Source organism: Gymnoscopelus braueri (assembly GCF_963280865.1).
Source record: "Gymnoscopelus braueri genome assembly, chromosome: 23".
NCBI lineage: Eukaryota > Metazoa > Chordata > Actinopteri > Myctophiformes > Myctophidae > Gymnoscopelus > Gymnoscopelus braueri.
In genome coordinates this window covers 1192388-1214220 of record NC_137625.1, presented here as the reverse complement: position 1 = coordinate 1214220, position 21833 = coordinate 1192388, and the positions used below count along the sequence as shown (strand labels likewise).

Below are 21833 nucleotides of genomic sequence, written 5' to 3'. Positions count from 1 at the left end.
TGAACAATAAGTACGCGTGTGTGTGTGTGTGTGTGTGTGTGTGTGTGTGTGTGTGTGTGTATGTATTTTCAAATAAATTAGCCTATGTATAAAATAGGGCTGAAGTGGTTCATTTATGCAATAATTTATATCCGCAAAGTAACTGAAGTTTTTGAATAATTGTAGTGGAGTAAAAGTATAATATTTGCCTCTGAGATGTAGTGGAGTAGAAGTAAAAGTATTGAAAATTGTATATACTCCTTGAACAATGTGTATGCCACTGTGTGTGCGTGTGTGCGTGTGTGCGTGCGTGCGTGCGTGCCTGCGTGCGTGCGTGCCTGCGTGCGTGCGTGCGTGCATGCGTGCGTGCGTGCGTGCGTGCGTGCGTGCGTGTAATGGAACTCACCTTGAAGTTGAGAAAACGTGAAAGGCGAATCCCGTCCTCCTCTCTGGGATCGACCTCATAAATACTGTCCCTCAGTTTGACGTACTCCTGCAGCTGGACCTGAGCAGCACACACACACACATACCATGTCTGACTACAGTAGATACTCAATACTTTATTTTTATTCTATTATTTTTATCCCAAGATTTTTGCAACCCTGTTTTTTTCACCCAGTGCCAATTGTCTAAGTGATCCTGGGCGCTACACTCCCTCTGCCAGCCTAGGGAGAGCCCAGAGTCGAGCTCATGCCTCCTTCAATGCATGAGAGCTAACTGACCTTCTTATCACCTGACAGGAGGGAGTTTCTCCGGTTGGATGTAGCGCGTGGAAGGAACACGTTATTCCAACCAGTTCCTTTCCCCTCCATCAGGATTACTGCATGTCTTTTGTGAGGGTAACTACCCTAGGGGAATACTTTAAATGTAATGTCTGACTACAGTAGATAGTCAATACTTTAAATGTCATGTCTGATAGTAGATAGTAAATACTTAAACTGACAAACTGTTACCACTAGTCTACCAATGAATGGTATAGAAAAGGAGATACATACTGCTAATGGCTGTTACTATAGATTAATTCAAGGTGCTGTAAGTGCTTTATTTTGGTTAAAACAAAAGGTTTTTGTTAAGTGAAAGCTGCTCTATATTGTGATAGTAATCATTGATTGCTGTAGCGTGTCTGCTCATTAACAGGAGTCACCCAGTCTCTCTCCAGCTCCTTAGAAAATACATTTTCAACTGGGTCAGTAATCACTGAACAATAACTCTATAGCATTGATTACGATGTGAATATAGAGTGATATAACACTTACCTAAAACACATCAGTTACACCACCTCTAACTACTAATGGCAGAATATGTATCACTAGCATGTGGTTGGTGGATGGCAATAATGTCTCAATAGAAGAAGAGAATACTGTACATGTATTATGACATTCATTCATAAAGACAGTCTTATTATTTAGAATTGATTGACATACAGGCCTGAAGTCATTGTCAAAGTTGTCAGCCCTCAGAAAGGTCTGGAGGTCTTTGACGTTTCCCAGCGTGGCGCTCATACCAATGACCTGAGTGGCCTCTGAAAACATTCATTATATCAGCCGTCAGTCATCTGTAGTTCATTTTAACACTTTAAGACTGGGAACACATAAGTGTGTCGTTTTAAGATTTATTTAGGCTATTCAAAAATAGCAGATCTACAAGCTCATAGCACTCGGTGTCACGCTATGAGCTTGTAGATCTGCTGTTTTTGAAAAATCGTGAAAATGTGTGCAAAACTAACATTTTTAACAACTTCTGGGGGTCCCTGGAACAAAATGTTTTGAGATGGGGGGTCCACGGCCAAATCCATATAATTTTTGAGAACCACTGATACTATAGCAACATACGTATTTTTTTTTTAACCCATTAAGACCTGAGGCCGCTTCTAAACATTTTCTAAATCCTAACAGTTTTTCGGAAAAAAAAATAAAAAAAAAATGTTCACGATTTTTCAAAAATAGCAGATATACAAGCTCATAGCGCGGCACCGAGAGTGCCACGCTATGAGCTTGTATATCTGCTATTTTTGAATAGCCTAAAGAAATCTAAAAGTGACACAGATGCGTTCCAGGTAGCAAAGATTTGGGTTACAAATGTTCACTTTAAAAATATATATATTCAAAGACCCACTTTTTTTTTTTTTTAATAGCAGATCTACAAGCTCATAGCGCGGCACCGAGAGTGCCGCGCTATGAGCTTGTAGATCTGCTATTTTTGAATAGCCAAAGACATCTTAAAATGACCCACAGATGCGTTGCCCGTCTTAAAGGGTTAAGACATCATCATTAAAAAAGGTCATAAATGTAATAATGTATGAATTGTTTTAATAAAGGAGACTCACTGCTGACATAGAGGACCTTGGCCAGAGTCATCTCTATGATGGCTCCTCTGCTGCCATCACCCAACATGTGGAGCTGAACAGGGAAAGATACTTCAAGTTATTTAAGTTTTCAGTTGCACTGCAATGCAAGAAGTAAGTGTTGTATGTATGGTCTAATGTACCGTAAGTCCTAATGTGTGATTTGTGCAACATTATGAAACCTTTTTTTTTTTCACGGAGGCACAGTGAAACCCTCAGTGATTAGCAACCATCAGGGGATCCATCATACTGGAGATACATATTCTAGGATTACTTGAAAAGGTAAGAAAATCAAAAAATCGCTGGCAGTCTGGGCTTTATTTATTTATTTACTCTGGCAGTGTAAGAGTTAAGATTTTATGGAAGATGCCTCTGAAACATATTGATAGTGCGACCACTTCAAATGCTCTAATCTTCTACAAGCGACGTGTGAGAGCTTGTAGATCGGCTATTTTCGCTGCGCAACATGTTTCCACAGAAGACGCGCTGGCTTCTGTGGAAACTAAATGAGTGAAATCAGTCGATGGCGACAGAGAACTTTAGTCCATGTGTTTAATGCTTACTGTAAGTCTCTCTGGATAAGAGCTGCTGCTAAACGCCTACATTGTAAATAAAAAGGTGTTGATTTTGACAGCAAATTTTGATTCAGTTTTAGTCATAGTCTTTTGAATAAAAATCCATTTAGTTTTAGTCATATTTTAGTCATCAGACATGTTTTAGTTGTTGTCTAGTTTTAGTCGACTAAATATAAGATTATAGTCGACTAAAATGTGTTTTGGTGGTGCCTTGATGGCGTCGTAATGGCTGATTTTACACTTGGTTGCATGCTGAAAATAGCAGATCTACAAGCTCACAACGCGTCGCAGCGCGACGCGTTGTGAGCTTGTAGATCTGCTATTTTCAGAGCACAACACCCGAGCGCAACCAACCATAAAATGACTTGTCTTTTAGTTCTACTGGATCTCTTCTCCACTAGATCCTCACTAACATTTTAGTCTGGTTTATATTTGTTGACGAAATTGTCAATATATTTAGTCTTATTTTTATGTAGTGTTTATGTAGTTTTTATGTAGTTTTCCTCAGTGTAAAAAGGTAGTCGACCAACATTTTTCGACATAGTTTTACTCGACAAAATCAACACTGGTGTTAGGTACCTCGTCCACGACCACCAGGCCCACATGGTCCAGTCTGCTGGTCTCGATCAGAGAGTTGACCAGGCTGTGTCCTTTCTCTATGGTGCAGACGTACAGGCAGTTCCTCTGTCTCCGCTTCACCGGCGGGAATCGACCCTTACTGCCGGCGTACTCCTCCACCAGGAAGTCCAGCTCGAGACCCAAGGTTGCCAAGCCACGCACCTGTGGAGACATACAGGTATACAGGGACCAACTTTAAATGACACGTGATCATGACAATATAGATAATAATAATAATAAACTTTATTTATATACAGTAGCACCTTTCATGACATGAAATGCAGCTCAAAGTGCTTCACAGCAGTGGTTTTCAACCAGTGGTCCGGGGACCACCAGTGGTCCTTGAGGGAGTATCAGGGGGTCCCCAGCGAAATATGTTAACATAGCGTCACGATCATTTTTAACCGCTTAGCTTTGGCTATTCAAAAATAGCAGATCTACAAGCTCATAGCGCGGCACCGAGTGCCGCGCTATGAGCTTGTAGATCTGCTATTTTTGAACAACCTTGAAAATTTGTGTGCATAGCCTTGAATATATATATATTTTAAACCGAACATTTTTAACTCAAATCTTTGCATCTGGGGGGTCCCTGGCACAACATTTTCAGATGGGGGTCCGCGGCCAAATGTATATCAATGTAGGGGTCCTTGGCATGAATAAGGTTGAAAACCACTGCTTTACAGAGCAAGAATACAATTAGAGAAAAATTACAACTAATTTAACAAGAAAAAAAAGACAAGTAAAAGCATAAAACAACATTAAAATAATAGCAAAAGGCAGTGAATCAGGCAATACAGTGAGGACATGTACAACAACACAGAGATTTAAAAATCAACCAAAAGCAAGAGTGAAGAAATAGGTGTTGAGCTGTGCTTTAAAGCTATCCACAGAGGCTGCCTGTCAAAACAACATTAAAATAGCAACAACTTACTTCATAAATGTATCTTTTTCTTTCAAGACTTCCAGTCTTACCGGACTTACGGCCAAAGTATCTATAATCTATCTAGAAATGGATGGAATATATTGTCTGTGTGTGTCCTATCCCAGATACATATCAATTTGGGGGTCCTTCTTGGCACGAAAAAGTGTGAGAAGTACTGATTTAGATAGAAGGCATTTGTAGAATCGGCCTCAGGTTTTAATGGGTGAATATAGTCTCAGTACCTTCTCTTGTACCAGAGATACGTAGGATAAGATGAACACACACCTTCTCTTGTACCAGAGATACGTCGGGTAAGATGAACACAGTACCTTCTCTTGTACCAGAGACACGTAGGGTAAGATGAACACAGTACCTTCTCTTGTACCAGAGATACGTAGGGTAAGATGAACTCAGTACCTTCTCTTGTACCAGAGACACGTAGGGTAAGATGAACACAGTACCTTCTCTTGTACCAGAGATACGTAGGATAAGATGAACTCAGTACCTTCTCTTGTACCAGAGATACGTAGGATAAGATGAACACAGTACCTTCTCTTGTACCAGAGATACGTAGGATAAGATGAACTCAGTACCTTCTCTTGTACCAGAGATACGTAGGGTAAGATGAACTCAGTACCTTCTCTTGTACCAGAGATACGTAGGATAAGATGAACACAGTACCTTCTCTTGTACCAGAGATACGTAGGGTAAGATGAACTCAGTACCTTCTCTTGTACCAGAGATACGTAGGATAAGATGAACACACACCTTCTCTTGTACCAGAGATACGTAGGATAAGATGAACTCAGTACCTTCTCTTGTACCAGAGATACGTAGGATAAGATGAACTCAGTACCTTCTCTTGTACCAGAGATACGTAGGATAAGATGAACTCAGTACCTTCTCTTGTACCAGAGACACGTAGGATAAGATGAACACAGTACCTTCTCTTGTACCAGAGATACGTAGGATAAGATGAACTCAGTACCTTCTCTTGTACCAGAGATACGTAGGATAAGATGAACACACACATTCTCTTGTACCAGAGATACGTAGGATAAGATGAACACAGTACCTTCTCTTGTACCAGAGATACGTAGGATAAGATGAACTCAGTACCTTCTCTTGTACCAGAGATACGTAGGATAAGATGAACACACACCTTCTCTTGTACCAGAGACACGTAGGATAAGATGAACTCAGTACCTTCTCTTGTACCAGAGATACGTAGGATAAGATGAACACACACCTTCTCTTGTACCAGAGATACGTAGGGTAAGATGAACTCAGTACCTTCTCTTGTACCAGAGATACGTAGGATAAGATGAACTCAGTACCTTCTCTTGTACCAGAGATACGTAGGATAAGATGAACTCAGTACCTTCTCTTGTACCAGAGACACGTAGGATAAGATGAACACAGTACCTTCTCTTGTACCAGAGATACGTAGGATAAGATGAACTCAGTACCTTCTCTTGTACCAGAGATACGTAGGATAAGATGAACACACACATTCTCTTGTACCAGAGATACGTAGGATAAGATGAACACAGTACCTTCTCTTGTACCAGAGATACGTAGGATAAGATGAACTCAGTACCTTCTCTTGTACCAGAGATACGTAGGATAAGATGAACACACACCTTCTCTTGTACCAGAGACACGTAGGATAAGATGAACTCAGTACCTTCTCTTGTACCAGAGATACGTAGGATAAGATGAACACACACCTTCTCTTGTACCAGAGATACGTAGGGTAAGATGAACTCAGTACCTTCTCTTGTACCAGAGATACGTAGGGTAAGATGAACTCAGTACCTTCTCTTGTACCAGAGATACGTAGGATAAGATGAACTCAGTACCTTCTCTTGTACCAGAGATACGTAGGATAAGATGAACTCAGTACCTTCTCTTGTACCAGAGATACGTAGGATAAGATGAACTCAGTACCTTCTCTTGTACCAGAGATACGTAGGGTAAGATGAACACACAGTCCTTCTTCCTACACAGCAGCTCTCTGAGGATGAGGATCTCTGCCACCAGTGTCTTCCCTCCGCTGGTGGGCAGAGAGTAGATCAGGTTCCTCCTCTCCTGGACACACTGCAGGTTCAGACACGTCTTCTGCCAGTCTGGAAGCATCACAACACAGTCAGGAACACTTACTGTATCATAGGGTTAAGAAGAAGACAGTCCACCACCAGGTATTCCTGAATGTATGTTCCAGGAAACACTATCCTTCCTCTTCGCTTGTTTTATTGGATCTTGTTCATTCGATACATTTATTTGTTTTAGCTCTTGCTCATTTGATTTTTCTATTTTGTCTCATCTGTTTAATAAAGTAGGTAGCTGATATATTGCACTTTTACCTTAGCACTAGGTATACTCTTAGTTGTTTGTTTTAGAAGAGAATGCACTTATTGTAAGTCGCTTTGGATAAAAGCGTCTGCTAAATGACTGTAATGTAACGTAACCTCAGTAAAACTATGTCTAAACCTAACCTTATTCCTAAACATAACCTTATTCCTAACCTTAACCTCAGTAAAACTATGTCTAAACCTAACCTTATTCCTAACCTTAACCTCAGTAAACTATGTCTAAACCTAACCTTATTCCTAAACGTAACCTCAGTAAAACTATGTCTAAACCTAACCTTATTCCTAAACGTAACCTCAGTAAAACTATGTCTAAACCTAACCTTATTCCTAAACATAACCTCAGTAAAACTATGTCTAAACCTAACCTTATTCCTAACCTTAACCTCAGTAAAACTATGTCTAAACCTAACCTTATTCCTAAACGTAACCTCAGTAAAACTATGTCTAAACCTAACCTTATTCCTAAACATAACCTCAGTAAAACTATGTCTAAACCTAACCTTATTCCTAAACGTAACCTCAGTAAAACTATGTCTAAACCTAACCTTATTCCTAAACGTAACCTCAGTAAAACTATGTCTAAACCTAACCTTATTCCTAAACGTAACCTCAGTAAAACTATGTCTAAACCTAACCTTATTCCTAACCTTAACCTCAGTAAAACTATGTCTAAACCTAACCTTATTCCTAACCTTAACCTCAGTAAAACTATGTCTAAACCTAACCTTATTCCTAAACGTAACCTCAGTAAAACTATGTCTAAACCTAACCTTATTCCTAAACGTAACCTAAGTAAAACTATATCTAAACCTAACCTTATTCCTAACCTTAACCTCAGTAAAACTATGTCTAAACCTAACCTTATTCCTAACCTTAACCTCAGTAAAACTATATCTAAACCTAACCTTATTCCTATATGTAACCTCAGTAAAACTATGTCTAAACCTAACCTTATTCCTAACCTTAACCTCAGTAAAACTATATCTAAACCTAACCTTATTCCTAAACGTAACCTCAGTAAAACTATGTCTAAACCTAACCTTATTCCTAACCTTAACCTCAGTAAAACTATGTCTAAACCTAACCTTATTCCTAACCTTAACCTCAGTAAAACTATATCTAAACCTAACCTTATTCCTATATGTAACCTCAGTAAAACTATGTCTAAACCTAACCTTATTCCTAAACGTAACCTCAGTAAAACTATGTCTAAACCTAACCTTATTCCTAACCTTAACCTCAGTAAAACTATGTCTAAACCTAACCTTATTCCTAACCTTAACCTCAGTAAAACTATATCTAAACCTAACCTTATTCCTATATGTAACCTCAGTAAAACTATGTCTAAACCTAACCTTATTCCTAAACGTAACCTCAGTAAAACTATGTCTAAACCTAACCTTATTCCTAACCTTAACCTCAGTAAAACTATGTCTAAACCTAACCTTATTCCTAACCTTAACCTCAGTAAAACTATGTCTAAACCTAACCTTATTCCTAACCTTAACCTCAGTAAAACTATATCTAAACCTAACCTTATTCCTATATGTAACCTCAGTAAAACTATGTCTAAACCTAACCTTATTCCTAAACGTAACCTCAGTAAAACTATGTCTAAACCTAACCTTATTCCTAACCTTAACCTCAGTAAAACTATATCTAAACCTAACCTTATTCCTAAACGTAACCTCAGTAAAACTATGTCTAAACCTAACCTTATTCCTGACCTTAACCTCAGTAAAACTATGTCTAAACCTAACCTTATTCCTAAACGTACCCTCAGTAAAACTATGTCTAAACCTAACCTTATTCCTAACCTTAACCTCAGTAAAACTATATCTAAACCTAACCTTATTCCTAAACGTAACCTCAGTAAAACTATGTCTAAACCTAACCTTATTCCTAAACGTAACCTCAGTAAAACTATGTCTAAACCTAACCTTATTCCTAACCTTAACCTCAGTAAAACTATGACTAAACCTAACTTTATTCCTAACCTTAACCTCAGTAAAACTATGTCTAAACCTAACCTTATTCCTAAACGTAACCTCAGTAAAACTATGTCTAAACCTAACCTTATTCCTAACCTTAACCTCAGTAAAACTATGTCTAAACCTAACCTTATTCCTAACCTTAACCTCAGTAAAACTATGTCTAAACCTAACCTTATTCCTAAACGTAACCTCAGTAAAACTATGTCTAAACCTAACCTTATTCCTGACCTTAACCTCAGTAAAACTATGTCTAAACCTAACCTTATTCCTAAACGTACCCTCAGTAAAACTATGTCTAAACCTAACCTTATTCCTAAACGTAACCTCAGTAAAACTATATCTAAACCTAACCTTATTCCTAAACGTAACCTCAGTAAAACTATGTCTAAACCTAACCTTATTCCTAAACGTAACCTCAGTAAAACTATGTCTAAACCTAACCTTATTCCTAACCTTAACCTCAGTAAAACTATGACTAAACCTAACTTTATTCCTAACCTTAACCTCAGTAAAACTATGTCTAAACCTAACCTTATTCCTAAACGTAACCTCAGTAAAACTATGTCTAAACCTAACCTTATTCCTAACCTTAACCTCAGTAAAACTATGTCTAAACCTAACCTTATTCCTAACCTTAACCTCAGTAAAACTATGTCTAAACCTAACCTTATTCCTAAACGTAACCTCAGTAAAACTATGTCTAAACCTAACCTTATTCCTGACCTTAACCTCAGTAAAACTATGTCTAAACCTAACCTTATTCCTAAACGTACCCTCAGTAAAACTATGTCTAAACCTAACCTTATTCCTAAACGTAACCTCAGTAAAACTATATCTAAACCTAACCTTATTCCTAAACGTAACCTCAGTAAAACTATGTCTAAACCTAACCTTATTCCTAAACGTAACCTCAGTAAAACTATGTCTAAACCTAACCTTATTCCTAACCTTAACCTCAGTAAAACTATGACTAAACCTAACTTTATTCCTAACCTTAACCTCAGTAAAACTATGTCTAAACCTAACCTTATTCCTAAACGTAACCTCAGTAAAACTATGTCTAAACCTAACCTTATTCCTAACCTTAACCTCAGTAAAACTATGTCTAAACCTAACCTTATTCCTAACCTTAACCTCAGTAAAACTATGCCTAAACCTAACCTTATTCCCAACCTTAACCTCAGTAAAACTATATCTAAACCTAACCTTATTCCTAAACGTAACCTCAGTAAAACTATGTCTAAACTTAACCTTATTCCTAACCGTAACCTCAGTAAAACTATGTCTAAACCTAACCTTATTCCTAAACGTAACCTCAGTAAAACTATGTCTAAACCTAACCTTATTCCTAACCTTAACCTCAGTAAAACTATGTCTAAACCTAACCTTATTCCTAACCTTAACCTCAGTAAAACTATGTCTAAACCTAACCTTATTCCTAACCTTAACCTCAGTAAAACTATGTCTAAACCTAACCTTATTCCTAAACGTAACCTCAGTAAAACTATGTCTAAACCTAACCTTATTCCTAAACGTAACCTCAGTAAAACTATGTCTAAACCTAACCTTATTCCTAAACGTAACCTCAGTAAAACTATGTCTAAACCTAACCTTATTCCTGAACGTAACTTCAGTAAAACTATGTCTATTATATTATTATTCTCTGTACCTACATCATTACCATTAGAGAAAAGTGTATGAAAAAGAACACTAATTATTCACCATATAAGTCTTTGATGCCCTTCAGAGAGAACACCAGCTCCTTCACTTTAGTGGGGAGACCAAAGAACGGCCCCCGGTCCGGCGTCTCGCCGGAGACGGTTTCCATGGCCTGCATGGCGACGCCCATCTCCTCGGTAAGCACCGCCTCCTTCAGGGCGGCGCTGCGTGGCGGGTTGGAGGGTCCGGCGGCGTTGCCCAGCATGGTTCTCTTCAGCAGGTCGGCCATGCTTCTCCTGGCCTTGGGGACGCGTTCAGACCTCCTCTTACCGGTCTGAGGTGACGCCGTCACCTCAGGGGCTCTGCAGGGTGTGGACGTTTTGTCACCTGCAGGTATGAGATGCAACAGTTAATACAACTAATTGATTTAATTGATGATAAATAATCCTCTTTTTTTATTTTATAATCCATTTTGGAGGATTGAAATTTCATTGAAATTAGACTTTTCTTCACATTTCTTTTTAATTGCAAAAATAAAAAAATAGCCGATCTACAAGCTCACAATGAGTCGCAATTATGTGACGCATTGTGAGCTTGTAGATCGGCTATTTTTGTGCAACACTGTTGTACAACACAAGTATAAAATAGGGCATAATCAATGTACAATTATTTTGCCTTGTTCTGTTGATACATAAAAGATTAAACTAAATACTAAAGAAAACACGCTGCTCGGTTATTCAAATAATCGTCAAAATAACTCGACAGAATAATCGCAAGAAAGAAAATAATTTGATAGTTTCATCCTAGCCCTGGTCCAGAGCTGGTCAATATAAATTACCATTGACCAGATCTGCTGTAAAATAGACTTTCAACAACACAAAACAGCCTTTGTTTTGGTGAGAGTAGCGAAATAGTTTAGTTTATTTTTTACTACAGTCGGAGCCCTATCAGGGCAGTGGAATTCTTTGTCAGGTCTGAGAGCCGAGCGCCTGGCAGAGAACTCACTAACGCTCTGGACCAGTGTTGATTTTGACAACAAATTTTGATTTAGTTTTAGTCATAGTCTTTTGAATAAAATTCCATTTCATAAGATTATAGTCAACGCGTTGTGAGCTTGTAGATCTGCTATTTTCAGAGCGCAACACCCGAGCGCAACCAAAACATAAAACGACTTGTCTTTTAGTTCTACTGGATCTCTTCTCCACTAGATCCCTCACTAACATTTTAGTCTAGTTTATATTTGTTGATGAAATTGTCAATATATTAAGTCTTAGTTTTAGTCATCATAGCTTAGTTTATATTTAGTTTTTGTCAGTGAATAAAGGTAGTCGACGAAAATGTTTTAGTCGACGAAAATCACCACTGGCTCCACTGGCTCTGGACCAGGGCTGGTTGCATCCATACCTGCCATGCAGTCGTCGTTCCTCTTCGCATGTCGGACCACCTCCTCTTGGAAGTCCTCCTGCGTGGCCGGCACGTCTCTGAAGGAGTCTCTGAAGGAGTCTCTGAAGGAGTCTCTGAAGCCGGCCAGGAGGGATTCAGAGAGCTCCTCGTCGTAGGACGGAGTCGGGCTGGCGGCGGCTTCTGGCGGGCGCAGCGCCGTGAAATGGGGGGGTTGGTCCAGAACGGCGGTTCCGGAAGCTGCGCCGCCGCCGCCGGGGTCGGTTTGTCTGGCGTTCTGCTCCGCGTGGTCCAGCTTGGCGAGGAGAGAGCGATCCCCCAGGATGCTGTCATCATAGTCCCCGAACAGATCCTCACTGTCACTGCAGTACTGACAACAACACACACATCATCACTGTCACTGCAGTACTGACAACAACACACACATCATCACTGTCACTGCAGTACTGACAACAACACACACATCATCACTGTCACTGCAGTACTGACAACAACACACACATCATCACTGTTACTGCAGTACTGACAACAACACACACATCATCACTGTCACTGCAGTACTGACAACAACACACACATCATCACTGTCACTGCAGTACTGACAACAACACACACATCATCACTGTCACTGCAGTACTGACAACAACACACACATCATCACTGTTACTGCAGTACTGACAACAACACACACATCATCACTGTCACTGCAGTACTGACAACAACACACACATCATCACTGTTACTGCAGTACTGACAACAACACACACATCATCACTGTCACTGCAGTACTGACAACAACACACACATCATCATCATCACTGTTACTGCAGTACTGACAACAACACACACATCATCACTGTTACTGCAGTACTGACAACAACAACACACATCATCACTGTCACTGCAGTACTGACAACAACACACATCATCACTGTCACTGCAGTACTGACAACAACACACACATCATCACTGTCACTGCAGTACTGACAACAACACACACATCCTCACTGTCACTGCAGTACTGACAACAACACACACATCATCACTGTCACTGCAGTACTGACAACACACACACATCATCACTGTTACTGCAGTACTGACAACAACACACATCATCACTGTTACTGCAGTACTGACAACAACACACACATCATTACTGTTACTGCAGTACTGACAACAACACACATCATCACTGTTACTGCAGTACTGACAACAACACACACATCATCACTGTTACTGCAGTACTGACAACAACACACATCATCACTGTTACTGCAGTACTGACAACAACACACACATCATCACTGTTACTGCAGTACTGACAACACACACACACATCATCACTGTTACTGCAGTACTGACAACACACACACACATCATCACTGTCACTGCAGTACTGACAACACACACACATCATCACTGTTACTGCAGTACTGACAACACACATCATCACTGTTACTGCAGTACTGACAACAACACACACATCATCACTGTTACTGCAGTACTGACAACACACACACATCATCACTGTTACTGCAGTACTGACAACAACACACACACATCATCACTGTCACTGCAGTACTGACAACAACACACACATCATCACTGTTACTGCAGTACTGACAACACACACACATCATCACTGTTACTGCAGTACTGACAACAACACACACACATCATCACTGTCACTGCAGTACTGACAACAACACACACACATCATCACTGTCACTGCAGTACTGACAACAACACACACATCATCACTGTTACTGCAGTACTGACAACAACACACACACATCATCACTGTCACTGCAGTACTGACAACAACACACACATCATCACTGTTACTGCAGTACTGACAACAACACACACACATCATCACTGTCACTGCAGTACTGACAACACACACATCATTACTGTCACTGCAGTACTGACAACACACACACATCATCACTGTCACTGCAGTACTGACAACAACACACACGTCATCACTGTTACTGCAGTACTGACAACAACACACACATCATCACTGTCACTGCAGTACTGACAACACACACATCATCACTGTTACTGCAGTACTGACAACAACACACACATCATCACTGTTACTGCAGTACTGACAACACACACACATCATCACTGTCACTGCAGTACTGACAACAACACACACGTCATCACTGTTACTGCAGTACTGACAACAACACACACATCATCACTGTCACTGCAGTACTGACAACACACACATCATCACTGTTACTGCAGTACTGACAACAACACACACATCATCACTGTCACTGCAGTACTGACAACAACACACACATCATCACTGTCACTGCAGTACTGACAACACACACACATCATCACTGTCACTGCAGTACTGACAACACACACACATCATCACTGTCACTGCAGTACTGACAACAACACACACATCATCACTGTTACTGCAGTACTGACAACACACACACACATCATCACTGTTACTGCAGTACTGACAACACACACACATCATCACTGTCACTACAGTACTGACAACAACACACACATCATCACTGTCACTGCAGTACTGACAACACACACATCATCACTGTCACTGCAGTACTGACAACACACACACATCATCACTGTTACTGCAGTACTGACAACAATACACACACATCATTACTGTTACTGCAGTACTGACAACAATACACACATCATCACTGTCACTGCAGTACTGACAACAACACACATCATTACTGTTACTGCAGTACTGACAACAACACACACATCATCACTGTCACTGCAGTACTGACAACACACACATCATCACTGTTACTGCAGTACTGACAACAACACACACATCATCACTGTCACTGCAGTACTGACAACAACACACACATCATCACTGTTACTGCAGTACTGACAACACACATCATCACTGTTACTGCAGTACTGACAACAACACACACATCATCACTGTTACTGCAGTACTGACAACAACACACACATCATCACTGTTACTGCAGTACTGACAACAACACACACATCATCACTGTCACTGCAGTACTGACAACAACACACACATCATCATCATCACTGTTACTGCAGTACTGACAACAACACACACATCATCACTGTTACTGCAGTACTGACAACAACAACACACATCATCACTGTCACTGCAGTACTGACAACAACACACACATCATCACTGTCACTGCAGTACTGACAACAACACACACATCCTCACTGTCACTGCAGTACTGACAACAACACACACATCATCACTGTCACTGCAGTACTGACAACACACACACATCATCACTGTTACTGCAGTACTGACAACACACATCATCACTGTTACTGCAGTACTGACAACAACACACATCATCACTGTTACTGCAGTACTGACAACAACACACACATCATCACTGTCACTGCAGTACTGACAACACACACACATCATCACTGTTACTGCAGTACTGACAACACACATCATCACTGTTACTGCAGTACTGACAACAACACACATCATCACTGTTACTGCAGTACTGACAACAAATCACACATCATTACTGTTACTGCAGTACTGACAACAACACACACATCATCACTGTTACTGCAGTACTGACAACAACACACATCATCACTGTTACTGCAGTACTGACAACAACACACACATCATCACTGTTACTGCAGTACTGACAACACACACACATCATCACTGTTACTGCAGTACTGACAACAACACACACACATCATCACTGTCACTGCAGTACTGACAACAACACACACATCATCACTGTTACTGCAGTACTGACAACACACACACATCATCACTGTTACTGCAGTACTGACAACAACACACACACATCATCACTGTCACTGCAGTACTGACAACAACACACACACATCATCACTGTCACTGCAGTACTGACAACAACACACACATCATCACTGTTACTGCAGTACTGACAACAACACACACACATCATCACTGTCACTGCAGTACTGACAACAACACACACATCATCACTGTTACTGCAGTACTGACAACAACACACACACATCATCACTGTCACTGCAGTACTGACAACACACACATCATTACTGTCACTGCAGTACTGACAACACACACACATCATCACTGTCACTGCAGTACTGACAACAACACACACGTCATCACTGTCACTGCAGTACTGACAACACACACATCATCACTGTCACTGCAGTACTGACAACACACACATCATCACTGTTACTGCAGTACTGACAACAACACACACATCATCACTGTTACTGCAGTACTGACAACACACACACATCATCACTGTCACTGCAGTACTGACAACAACACACACGTCATCACTGTTACTGCAGTACTGACAACAACACACACATCATCACTGTCACTGCAGTATGACAACACACACATCATCACTGTTACTGCAGTACTGACAACAACACACACATCATCACTGTCACTGCAGTACTGACAACAACACACACATCATCACTGTTACTGCAGTACTGACAACAACACACACATCATCACTGTCACTGCAGTACTGACAACAACACACACATCATCACTGTCACTGCAGTACTGACAACACACACACATCATCACTGTCACTGCAGTACTGACAACACACACACATCATCACTGTCACTGCAGTACTGACAACACACACATCATCACTGTTACTGCAGTACTGACAACAACACACACATCATCACTGTCACTGCAGTACTGACAACAACACACACATCATCACTGTTACTGCAGTACTGACAACACACATCATCACTGTTACTGCAGTACTGACAACAACACACATCATCACTGTTACTGCAGTACTGACAACAACACACACATCATCACTGTCACAGCAGTACTGACAACAACACACACATCATCACTGTTACTGCAGTACTGACAACAACACACACATCATCACTGTCACTGCAGTACTGACAACAACACACACATCATCACTGTCACTGCAGTACTGACAACAACACACACATCATCACTGTTACTGCAGTACTGACAACAACACACACATCATCACTGTCACTGCAGTACTGACAACAACACACACATCATCACTGTTACTGCAGTACTGACAACACACACACATCATCACTGTCACTGCAGTACTGACAACAACACACACATCATCACTGTCACTGCAGTACTGACAACACACACACATCATCACTGTCACTGCAGTACTGACAACACACACATCATTACTGTCACTGCAGTACTGACAACACACACACATCATCACTGTTACTGCAGTACTGACAACAACACACATCATTACTGTTACTGCAGTACTGACAACAACACACACGTCATCACTGTCACTGCAGTACTGACAACACACACACACATCATCACTGTCACTGCAGTACTGACAACAACACACACATCATCACTGTCACTGCAGTACTGACAACAACACACACATCATCACTGTCACTGCAGTACTGACAACAACACACACATCATCACTGTCACTGCAGTACTGACAACAACACACACATCATTACTGTCACTGCAGTACTGACAACAACACACACATCATCACTGTCACTGCAGTACTGACAACAACACACTAGGGCTGTATCCAAACCCTGTTTTTAGGATTCGAACTTCGGGGAGGAATTTCGAACGGACGTTCGAACCATCGTATTTAATTATTTAATTAATGAAACGATGGTTCGAACGTCGAACCATCGTTTTTAATCAATTAATTAACAAAACGATAGTTCGAAAGTCGAACCATCGTTTTATTTATTAATTAATTAATAAAACGATGGTTCGAAAGTCGAACCATCGTTTTATTTATTAATTAATTAATAAAACGATGGTTCGAAAGTCGAACCATCGTTTTATTTATTAATTAATTAATTAAACGATGGTTCGAAAGTCGAACCATCGTTTTATTTATTAATTAATTAATACAACGATGGTTCGACTTTCGAACTATCAAAGGACGTTCGTTCGAACCATCGTGTTTATTTAATTAATAAAACGAACGTGCCTTTAACGAAGCTGCAATTCATTATAGAGCCGACATTGCATAGTCTATTGGTTTTTAAAAAAGTGGTTTCATAATGCCCATAATGTATTGAAAGGATTTAAGGATCAAACAAGACAAGATATTTCCCAAAGTTTAGGATTTATTGCTGAAGAACTCCCAGCTCCCAGAACCAGACAGACAGTATACAAGCAATGCAGAAAAATAAAAAATAAAACAGGCGCATTAATTTTCAGTGTCTTTTTTTTCTCCAGACAACTCGCTCTCTTTTTGGCCAATATCTAACAATACGACAGACACTATTCTGCACAGGGCTGTTAGTTACATTAAACAACTATAAAACATAAGTATGGCAGGGCGTGGAAGCTTGAAACAGTTAACAAACAATGACTTTTAAAATAAAATGCGTCACTCTCGTCTCGTGACGAACCCAAAAAAAAAGTCTTGCCGATTCGGCCCTCACCTCTCCTATAACATTAGCTAACCTGCTGCTGCAGCCGCGGGGGGAGGAGGAGGAGAGGAGACAGCTCATTCTTTCATTCAGTTTGGGGCCAGGCACGTTGGCTGTTATGCTGTTGTAGCTCAGTCCGTGTCTAACTAACTATAAGCTAGTTAGTATGATATACCGTAACCTCACATGCAGCAACTTATTTTCGGTAGAGCAATGCCAATGTTAGATGCACGTGCACCTTTATTTTATTTCACCCGCTTGAACCAGCGCACATTTTCCCACATACACAATGAGGAAAGTCTCACACAGGCAGACACCAGAGAACGCACACTGCCTGCCCTGTCAACAGAGCGGCACCCCCAGGGTCCTAGCGCCCTTCGCATACAGCACACAAACACATAGGCAGGCAGACGCACAGATTTTTTTTATTATTATATGCATCTTCCCTTTACCGGGACAAGTGAAGTCCAAAACACCGGACATTTGAAGGATTTTATAAACCCCCCCCGGACAGGCCGGACAGCACCCCAAAAGAGGACATGTCCGGGTAAAAGAGGACGTATGGTCACCCTACCGCTAACTGTGTGGAATCATTGGAGAGACACACTGTGCGTGCGAGCGTGCATGACTTTCGTGACTTTCAAATTATTGTCAACACAACATAGTAGACCTACTGTGATATTCTGATATATATCACATTCTGATATATATTTTTCATCTTTTTTTTTTTTTTTAATATATATTTATATAAAAAAAAGCGGAGGTTCGAACTCATTAATTAAAATTCGAATCCCGACATAACGAACGAAGGTTCGAACCTTCGAACGTTTGGATACAGCCCTACAACACACACATCATTACTGTCACTGCAGTACTGCACAAAAAAAAAGCACAGAAAGTACAGTTCAATACAAAAGGATGTTAAAAGGATTAAACCCAATAAAGCACTATATCCATTGGGGTCCTTTGACATTTGCATATCTATAGATATGAAAATACATCTATGATAATCTTGATCCAAGACTATTAATGCTGCAGCTTTAACTGTTGCACTCAGATTAGCCTTAAGTTAGATCAAGACTATCATAGATGTATTTGATCGATTCTGACTTTTACTTTCGTATCTACGAGAGTCTTAGCTCCACCCCCCCCCCCCCCCCCAGTTTGTCCTGAAATGTCACCAGAAAAGCCAGAATCTCTCCAAAAATGTACAAATGTATAATATAAGGTGCTTACCCGCTTTTCCCAAATGTTAACTAGGTGTCCGGACTATTTGTGTAATGTATTAGTCCATATTCTTCAATAAATAAGTGTTTTAATCCCGTCTGTGGCCGAAACCCATTTTTTCCTCCTCGTTTCCTTCATGTTTATATTGAGTCTAATTCCGGTTTTCACCTGTTGCGCTCCCTCGCATTCCCACAGCGTCGGCCACAGACGGGATTAAAACACTTCTTTTATTGTAAAATATGGACTAATACATTACACAAACACACCGTATACCTAGTTAACATTTGGGTCAAGCGGGTAAGCACCTTATATTTAACATTTCTACATGTTTGGAGAAATACAGGCTTTAATGGTGACATTCCGGGGCAATCTGGGGGGGGTGGAGCTAAGACTCACGTAAAGATACAAATGAGACAGGAATGCAAGTCTGAACTGTTTAGAACACAACAGAACCTCAACCTACCTCAGTGGATGTAGTGTGTTGTTCCCCCTTCCCTGTACTATCAGGGGGTCCCTGGCCCCCCTGGCCCCCCTGCCCCCTCTTCCTGGTCGGGGTCAGGTGACTCCTCAGACCGTCTCTCGACCTCTTCTTAGAATGAACTCTTTTCACGTTGATGTCTTGTTTCTCTGAGTTAATCATGTTTATCTAAACATAAAACACACAAACTCCATTAACTATTGGACTCACAGCAACATAAAACACTACCTTAAAGACCTCACACTGACACAAGCAGCTCTAAGGAGTCAAAACACACTAAATAAACCTAAATGAGTTTATATCATCATCTTTATTAGTTCCACCAGGGAACCGTTCAAAATCAAACCCCGGAAGCGTTGCGATGGAGCCGTGCTCTGATTGGTCAGCGTCTATACGTGACGTCGCGACGTCATGACGCAGACACGCCACGTTGTGCCACAGAGTTAAAAACTAATTTGTGCCGTACTGTTTTTATCTTATTATAACTCTATGGTTTTTGATAAAGTAGAAATAAACAGTGGTGGAAAGTAACAGAGTACATTTACTCAAGTACAATTTTGAGGTATTGTTTTTTACTTTACCGGAGTATTTCCTATAGTTGTACTTCTACTCCACTACATCTCAGAGATAAATATTGTACTTTTACTCCATTACAATTATATAAAAAAGTATGATTTACTTATAATTACTGATAATTATGGCCAGAATTGGAACCCCAGGATAAAGTGGTCAAAAAGAGAAACATTTTAAAGTTATACTCGAGCAGTTTCACTCCCCCTTGTGGTGTAAAAGTAGAACTACCACCATGTAGGACCTGTCTGTTAGTATAATTATATAAAGTATACTTACTGTACCAAAATACTAAAGTCCTCATTATGCAGAATGTCCCATTTCACATGTTATTAGATTGTGATTAGTAAGTATTAATTATGTCCAGCTGGTAAAAGTGTGGCTAATTCTAATGACTTTATGTGCTAGTTTAGCTACTGGGTATTTTATTTCACCCTATGAGAACATATCAGAAATGCATGTTTTGTATTCATCTAAATCAACAAGGTAACATAACTTAAAGATGTCAAATAATCTGGCAAAAACCAGCCACAGTATATTTGCCTTTGCTTTGAGATGTATGTAGTTGAGTAAAAGTATTTAAAACATTTGAAACACTTTGTACTTAAGTACAAGTTGTACTTAAGTATAGTACTTGATTAAATGCACTTAGTTCCTAAGGAGGATATCACAGTGTTGATTTTGACAGCAATTGTTTTTTAGTCTTTTGAATAAAATTCCATTCATCATAGTTTAGTCATATGAAATGTTTTACTGTTAGTCTAGTTTTAGTCGACTAAATAAATCTAAATCTAACTAAATCTACAGTCGATGTAGTCGATTAAAATGCATGGCGTCATTTAATTTAATGCCTGATTTTACTCTTATTTGCATGCTGAAAACAGCCGATCTACAAGCTCACAACGCTTTGCAGCGCTGTGTTATATTCTACTAGCCTTCTTGCATCCTCTAGTCTACACATACCTTACAGCAGGGGTTCTGAACATTTGACATGTCAAGGACCCCCATGTATTCGGGCACAGACCCCCATCTGGAAAGGCTCTGTGCCCAGGGACCCCCAGGAGAGATTTATGTAAAACCATGTTTAAAAATAGCAGACGTACAAGCTTGCAGCGCGACATGAAGTGACACGCTGTGAGCTTGTAGATCTGCTATTTATGAATAGCCTACATATAAATGGATTAAGTGGTTAAAATGATTGTTGACGC

The 21833-nt window shown here is 40.1% G+C and overlaps 1 protein-coding gene across 4 annotated transcripts in view; it reads right to left on the bottom strand.

The window, feature by feature from the left end:
* helq (helicase, POLQ like) overlaps positions 1-20370 on the bottom strand; it is a 49982-nt gene extending 29612 nt beyond the window's left edge. For all 4 annotated transcript variants that reach the window (XR_013932585.1, XM_080420694.1, XM_080420696.1 and 1 more), the window contains exons 1-8: positions 20041-20370; positions 11871-12237; positions 10530-10853; positions 6389-6567; positions 3478-3678; positions 2306-2378; positions 1404-1501; positions 386-484 (exon numbers count right to left, since the gene is read on the bottom strand). Coding sequence is in view for 3 of the 4 variants with exons in the window: in XM_080420694.1 (XP_080276820.1) it covers positions 386-484; positions 1404-1501; positions 2306-2378; positions 3478-3678; positions 6389-6567; positions 10530-10853; positions 11871-12237; positions 20041-20217 (1518 nt within the window). In the remaining variant the exon portion in view is untranslated. The remainder of the gene's footprint in view (positions 1-385; positions 485-1403; positions 1502-2305; positions 2379-3477; positions 3679-6388; positions 6568-10529; positions 10854-11870; positions 12238-20040) is intronic.
* Between the last annotated feature and the right edge of the window lie 1463 nt (positions 20371-21833).